This window comes from Drosophila melanogaster, chromosome 3L (assembly GCF_000001215.4).
Source record: "Drosophila melanogaster chromosome 3L".
Classification (NCBI taxonomy): Eukaryota; Metazoa; Arthropoda; class Insecta; order Diptera; family Drosophilidae; genus Drosophila; species Drosophila melanogaster.
In genome coordinates this window covers 16,640,276-16,648,183 of record NT_037436.4, presented here as the reverse complement: position 1 = coordinate 16,648,183, position 7,908 = coordinate 16,640,276, and the positions used below count along the sequence as shown (strand labels likewise).

General features: G+C 40.6%; 1 protein-coding gene across 10 annotated transcripts in view; it reads left to right on the top strand.

Moving 5' to 3' along the window:
* The first annotated feature begins 301 nt into the window (after positions 1-301).
* Abl (Abl tyrosine kinase) overlaps positions 302-7,908 on the top strand; it is a 32,017-nt gene continuing 24,410 nt past the window's right edge. For all 10 annotated transcript variants that reach the window (NM_001300156.1, NM_001104153.3, NM_001275035.1 and 7 more), the window contains exon 1: positions 302-1,374. In NM_001300156.1, the coding sequence (NP_001287085.1) occupies positions 1,041-1,374 (334 nt within the window). In that variant the 5' untranslated portion in view covers positions 302-1,040. The remainder of the gene's footprint in view (positions 1,375-7,908) is intronic.

The following is a 7,908-nucleotide window of genomic DNA, read 5'->3' as shown; positions in this document are numbered from 1 at the left end:
TAGAAAGCTATATCAAGATTCTTTTAATTCAAATTATGTGTTTTAAACGTTTGAATTTAATTTTTTTTTGAACAACCAAAAATTAGTGTTCACAATCATGGAGTTTTTAAGCACTGGCTTACTAAGCTAAGTTAACCACCCAACCAGTCCGTGTCGCGCACCCATCATATTGCATTAGCCGAGTTTCTTACCAAACTAGCGCTGCCAACGCGTTCGTAAGTACTAAGCATTTATTATCAATATCGATACGTCTATCGGTATGCTGCCAAGTAGGGTATGTTTAAACGACCGACAAGCGGTCACACGAGTGCAAGTTGGATTCCAATTCGATCCGTCGCGGTGCGTGGAAAAAATGCACAGATGTAGATAAATCAGCAAGCAACGCTAGCAGATCAGATAGAGCTATATCGTCGCGAAAACCGATTAATTTGCCATGTTCAGCGGATCAGCCTGCGGATCAATTAAACCGTAAAAAACAGAGCAGGCGAGCGTAAGCAAGAGAGAGAGGTGAAGCCAGAGGCGGAGGCGCAAGACAAAGTGCATTTTCAGGGCGTGTTTTTGAGACCCCCCTCGCCAGTTAAGCTCACCCAGCCTCCCAGCCGTCGACAAGAAGTTTGCCGACACAACATTTTACCAACATGCTGCAAATTCGCAATTGCACCTGAGCGGCCACTAGAACAACAAATCAGATAAATCGCAAACTTCCTTTTTCCTCCGTGCGTGTGTACTTCTGTGTGTGCGTGAGTGTCTCCAATCTTTTTTGTCTACTCCAAAAACGCAGAAAGAGAAAGAAAAATGTGTGCGTGTGTGTGTGTGAAATAAATTAAAGCAAAGCAAAAGGCAAAACGGCAAATAATTGAGCAAAAGGCCAAGAGAGAAGAGTTAAAGCTGAAGTATATAACAAGAAAAGCAAAGCAAATAATAAGTAGTAGTAGTAAGCGAATAAGCCGTAGCAGCAGGAGCCGAGAGAAGAGAGAGAAAAGTGTACAAGTTGTTGTTGCTGCGCAAGAGCGAAAAACCACCCAACCACCCACTGGCAAATGGGGGCTCAGCAGGGCAAGGACAGGGGCGCCCACTCGGGAGGAGGCGGCTCGGGGGCCCCCGTCAGCTGCATCGGCCTCTCCAGCAGCCCAGTGGCCTCCGTTTCCCCCCACTGCATCTCCAGTTCCAGCGGCGTCAGCAGCGCCCCCCTCGGCGGGGGCTCCACGCTCCGTGGCTCCCGCATCAAGTCCTCGTCCTCCGGCGTGGCCAGTGGCAGCGGATCGGGCGGAGGCGGTGGCGGATCCGGATCGGGGCTGAGCCAGCGTAGTGGCGGACACAAGGATGCACGCTGCAATCCCACCGTGGGTCTCAACATATTCACCGAGCATAACGGTAAGTTCCTGCAAGTGTTGGAAAACAGGCATCGAAAGCATGCTAAGTACACAGAGCAAAAAGCATATTTTCAAAATTTGAAAGCCTTGTTAAGTCAAATTAAACGAAAAACGTCTGTACATAGTGCACGCTCAATCAAAATCGTTTTTATAAAATTAGGTGTGCACTAAAATTTTGTTTTCTATTCGAAGTTATTTAGTGGTTTGATCATTTTGTGTTTCGATTTCTGTAAGCTTGACTTATTTCTCATTGGTGTTTCTTCTTTTACATTGGATCTTAGAATTATTTTCTTGCACATTGTAGTTTGAGTTAAAAAGGCATCAATCGTAGAAATCATCTGGACCAAATCGATCTGTATAAGTGTTGTGTAACATACATATAAAAGTCAGAGGATGCACAAACATGCATACATTTGGAGGTCCCATTCACTTACACACTAATTGTAAAAAATTGCATGCAGCCTCCAAACTCAGGTGTAAATTCCATCATAGTATTGTGACTTTTCTTATTATACATGGAAATTGTTGTTGCTGTATTGCCAATTGCTCAGAGTTGTGTTATCTCACATCCACCACAATCATTTCAATTCGTGATGAAATCTTTTGATATTCCATACAACAGTTTTTAAGGACATTCAAGAAATCAGTAACTAAAAACTTATTCAATGGGGGTACTTTCAATAAAAAAATGCTTTTTTAAGCGTGCTCTTGCCATTAAATCTCTTTTGTAAATATCATGTAAGTTTTGATTTATCTGCCAGTTTGGGCTGCACAGTGTTGTATTTATTGTTCATAAAGTGCAGTCCACTCGGCTTTCCCTTTCCCCCTCTCTCCTTCTTTATGATCCCCGCCCTTCCTCTATATACGCTGCTTTCCAATTGAGCCAATTTCTTTTTTCCTCCATTTCTTCCGATTATATAGGAAATTATTGTTGTTATTGCCGGCTAGTTTCATACTTGTTGTTGCTTTTCCGCTGCTTTTGTTTACTGGAGAGAAGGAGAATGAATGAGAAAGAAAAGTGAAGGAGAGAAGAGAAAAGAGAGAGAGCAGCACGCGTTGCTGTTGTTTTTGTGCTGCTTGGGGCGGTTTCAATCCGCATTCGTGCTCTCCATCATCCTTTATCCTTCGGCCTTCCTCGTGGCACCCTTATCCCTGCCACCCGCACAGTGGTTGAAATTGCGACCCACAACACCGTTATCCCACCCCCGCTGACATATTGCCATTTCCTCCACTTTTCCGCATTTCCCCTTGCATTTTTCCTGCCCTTCACGCACTCACGCACATTTTTATTTGCCTCATTTTTTTGTCTAATACTTTTCCATTATTTGCCCTGCCAAGCTGCATAATTTTTTCTTTACATCCTCCCCGTTTCCGCATTTTCCGCACACCCACTTATTGGGAGACATTTGCCGTTTCTAATAGCTTTTTTATGTCCATGTCGACGAAGTCCTACCACAATAGGACCCACAATCGGGTGGCATTCGGGATTTTCTCAAGACTACCGGAAAAACATTTGTCAGGTTATAATAGTTACGCAGACTCAGTGGTAGAACTTTTTTTTTAACAAAAAGCATAACTATGTATGAGAATACATGACGAGGGTCGTATTAATAGTAAGGTAGTTTTTTAACTTGAAATCGTGTTGCCTTATTCCCCTGACAATTGCAAGCCATTTTCGCAACAGCTGTTTCAAACTGAAAGTGGACTTTTCCGAGTTTTGATATTTACACGCGCGACAATCTGTTCCTAAATGTATTAAATCCATAAATTTGCTTAAGTTCGAAAATTGAAATTTAATCCTTTATTATTTTACTTTTTAACTTTTGATGTAAATACTTCCTTTTGCAAACTATTCATCTCCCAAACGAATGGCTTGGCCAAAGTATTGATTTTTCCTTGGCACTCCAAGCTGAGCCACTTTTCCCAGATGATTTACAATAAGCTGTAGATTTTTCTTCTTGCTCTTCTCAACTGGAAGCCATTTCTTATCTCGCTCTCGCAGAGGCTTCCGTCTCACCAAGCAATTTGTAATCAATTAATGCTATTTTTATTATAATTAGTCGCTTATTGTGTGCATTAAGTTCAGTCAATCTCTCAGCTGGTACGCTGATAAGCCGGTTTTCATATAAATATTTATTGACGCTACTATTGAGTCATCGCTCCGTGCGATGCAATACATATGTACATATGTATGTGACCATCATCGGAAAACAAACAAACGACATTTTCCAGCTTCGTGCGGTGTTATTTCCCAGAAAAACACAGAAAATTCGCCAACGAAAATGCACATCTATTTGCCAAACTAGCAGAGTCTGTGTGTGTCTCATCATCCAAAAAGGTCGAAATGGGGGCCTGCAATTGCCTTTTTCGTGTGTCTGGCCTGCGAAATGCAATTACAGAATTACAATGTAAAAACGGTGTGTCTGGCTCAGCAGATTACAAGGCAGCACAAATCCCAAAAACCGAAACGGAAAGCCAGCCAGCCGGACTCACCGCAATTGTCAGTCCGGGTGGATCTCGGACTTTTAAGTGGGCGAATTTGGGGGGAAAGTCGCGCTATGCTTCTCCGACTCAATCAAAGTTAAATCCACCCACCACACACGTAACTAGGCACAGTGGGATAAAACCATTAAGTAATTGTTGAAACTACAATATTACAATAGTAAACACATCGTTAAGTATTAAGAACTTGTGTGCATATTGTTATCTTCAAGTAAACAATTAAGGCACTTAATAAATACAAGCAAAGGTGTTAAAGCTCTATTATTTTTAGATTTTTAAATAAATTTGCAGTCTCAAAAATTAAAAAATGGCATAAATTTCTCTTGCTCTAATTAACAGAATGTAACAGAAATAAAAAACAAAGTGAATGAAATTCTTCGGCTTATTACAGTGCTTTAGGCTTTACAGTGCTTTAAGGCTTCTTAAAAGATAAGAAATTAATATGACATTTTTTAGACTAATAATCCAGCTACGACGTAGCAAAAGCAATGTTCAGAAGGCGTAGGCGTTGTGCTAGTTGCCATTGCAATTGCAATTTCATAACCTTGTTGTTGGTCGTAATGCGATACAATGTAATTAGATACTTTGGGGCGGCAGTTGCATTGGCCAAGGGATTGTTGGATTGTGTGTCGCCCTGGGAAAATACCATAGAACCGGTGCAGATGCAGATGCATAATCAGTTGGAGACGCCTCAATGGAGTTGCCAATTGCAGTTGCAAATGCAGCACTGCTGGAAACCCGGGGCCACCGTAGCCACCACTTTGCAACCAACTCACGCAAGTTGACGACTCAAAAATAGACTCAAGTGGGAGAGAAGCCACAACTCTTTCCATCGAGGAGAAAGAAAATGTGCATAAAGTGCGTTTGTCCCTGCACTTGCAAAAGAAAATATGTTTTACAAATTCCACAACTTTTCTGTATTTTGAAACCAGTCATTTTGCTATATCATCAAAATATTTTGGAATTTAACAAGTGTTGTTTGATAACCATTTACAGTTACCTGGATTGGTTTGCAATTTATTTTGACCATAATACATTTTACACTTTGAAAAATGTATGCATGTCTACATTGTAAATTAATTGTAATTCTGAATTGCAATGTAAGCGGTAAGCATTAGGAACTCAAGAGAACTAATACATTATGCCACTTTGAAATCAGAATTTAACCAAATTATAAACTTTCAAAATTTTCTTGAGCCTTCTGTAGAAGCATTGAAAACTCTCATCTCAGATTTTCTCGCAGTGTACAGTGTACTCTCCTCTATCTTTTTCGCACAAGCAGGGAAATCCGAGTGTTGTGTTGGTCTCACTTTGCTGACATGCAAGCGGCAAATTATGAGCCGGGGCAAATGAACTTTTCACAAGGCTAATTGGTAGGAAAAGGGGCGAGAAAACGGGGGGCGGGCCAGTCAGGTGGCACACAGGTGACGCGGCAAGGAGCAGTTATGTTTACTCTTCGACTTTTCCTATCACCCCACAAAAACCCCTCAATAACCAAAAAACAAACGGAATAATGTAGACGTCGCATAAATATTTCCCCAATGATTTTATGTGCTCAAACATAATTGTCATAATAATAAAGCACTCAGAGAAAGGGAAATCAGGGAGGGGGGAGGGAGCGAAAGGCGGGGGGGTGTTGTTCCCCATATCGAAGGCGTTGTCTCCATTACCACTTTGTACCACAAGTCTTTTCTCTTTCGCGGCTGCACTTCTATTATTAGCCCCAAAACGAAATGTGTATCTTCCATGCTTTCAGTTGTTATTGTCGTTTTTATACAATTTCCTTTGGCGCTGACAGAGATTGAAAGTTGGAGGAGTCGTCGCTGATCAAGGGGCGTAGTTGAGATGGCGAACCGAAGGGGGTCTTCAAATAATAAGAAGATTACGTTGATACGAGAGTTAAAAAATTAAATATCTATGGGTAAATAGTTTTTAATTAATTATGATGAAATGTAATGAATAGAATAAGCATTAAAAAAGTTTCAGTAAATTCACAAATTGTTAATCTTCGTACTTTGTTATATGAAGGAAATAAATTCTTCTACGATTACTAATGGTATTGACATAATTGGTTTAGCTTGAATATTAAATATAAGTACACTGGTTCTTCTGCAAAAAGTGTGCTTATTGTTTCTCTTTTTGCGCGCATAAATCTATCTGTTTTATGGCGCCCCCTCTTCGCTGACCTTTGACCGCGCCCCTGACTTTCACCAGGGCAGCAACAAAGTGCACAACTCTTCGTGAGTTTATTTTGCATGTGCGCCATCCCTTTCTGGCGCGGTATTTCACCAGGCGAGATATATATGTATATGTACATACATACATAGTTTCTGTGGATGTTCCTGTTCTCGATCAAGCTCGTAAATCCTTTCGTGCTCCATGTTCTTTCGGTATCGGCCTCTATTTGTTCTTTTTGTTTTTTTTTTGATGATTGCATGCCCTGCGCTTTGATGTTTTTTTTTATGTTTCTATTTTTAGAGCAGTGCGCTTCCATTTCTAGTTGCTTAATATGACCTCCTCCTCCTTCTTGAGCTCCCCACTCCCGCCCACTTTCATATATGGGTGTGTCAATCCAATGGGAAAAACAAAGTAGCGCCAACAGCTGTTCAAATTCCAATTAGACAGTCGTCGAACAGCTGTCAGTGGCTCAAATAACGGTAAAGTTTTATGCATAGCCAGCTTTTCTTAATACAAAGAATTTTTGCGGGACTTAAATTGCTGCAATCAAATTTCGTGCAAACAAATTAATCTATTAGGAACTCGGACATTCCAGTGACTTAAGTTAAAACTTTACGATCTGTTTATATGGCCATAGATCATCATAAATCTGACATCACCAGCGTTTCAATAATTTCCCCAATCACTTTAAAGTCTATTTTCCTCATTCATGTGACATTATGTTCGGTTGATTGCTTAACTTTGGTTTTATGTAATGTGCCCTCGTCTTCATTATTTTAATTTCGCATTCCCAGTGGAGCGTTTCCGCGACCACGCCCCTCCAAACGTTTCCGCCCACCGAAACTCTGGCCCGCATTTTATTTCTGGAGATTGTTCCCCCGAGGTCTTTCGCCCCATTGAAAATGCTTTGCATAAATTAGCTGACGAAAATGAGGGAAATTGGAGAAAAACAAACAGAAGTTGTAAAAGAAAATATATTTTTTTCCAAGAGTGGGGAATACGCATAGATGCCCCAAGTATAACGGCAACTAATTAGAAGCCAAAGAGGTTTCTTTCACCCCGATACGATTCTCTCTATTCATTTTTTAGCTTTGAGGTCATAAGTATTGACGCCACTTGATTGATTGATTGACACAACAGTGCAGGAAAGTCTTTATTTCTCTGTGGTTTGGACATGAATAGCATATTGATGGGGTGGTGGGGGGGAATTGCTCCACTTGATGTATTTGCCATACTTATTTTCAGTGTTTAACTTGCAATCGCCGAAGGCAAATACAAATTCCCTCTGCTTTGTGCCCCCTCCCCCCTTTTTTCCACATTTTGTTTATTAAATTGAGTGTTTGCCCTCTCGCTCACTCTGTCTCTGTGTTAAACAAGCCAACAAGGTCATATAAATCAGCAAATAAAACTTTTCTCTTTTATATATTATTATTTATGTTTATTGCACCCAGTGCATGGCACCACAAACATAAACAACTTTGTTTGGCCCATTGAGCAAATACAGTGGCTTATCTTTCTGGGGATTTGGTTTGGGTATTTTTCTAACTAAATTATTAGTGTTTACTTTAGGCAAAGAAAAAGAGCCTAAATACAAACTATTGAACAAACTAAAAAAAACCCACCCAAATCGAAGTTCAAAATGCCAAAATTGTGTGTGATATAGATAGATAGACATCAAACTGTATCTGAAAGTCTCTAATTTCCTGAGTGCTTACTGTGTTGGAGCCGAAGGCGATTGGAAACCAGTTTGTGGTTCTTGTCTTTGCGGGAATTGAATCCATCATTGAGCCATGAGAAGTATAAAGAATCGGATTCCAATACCGATTTCGAGTCGGCTTCTCTCTTCTCGGTTGCA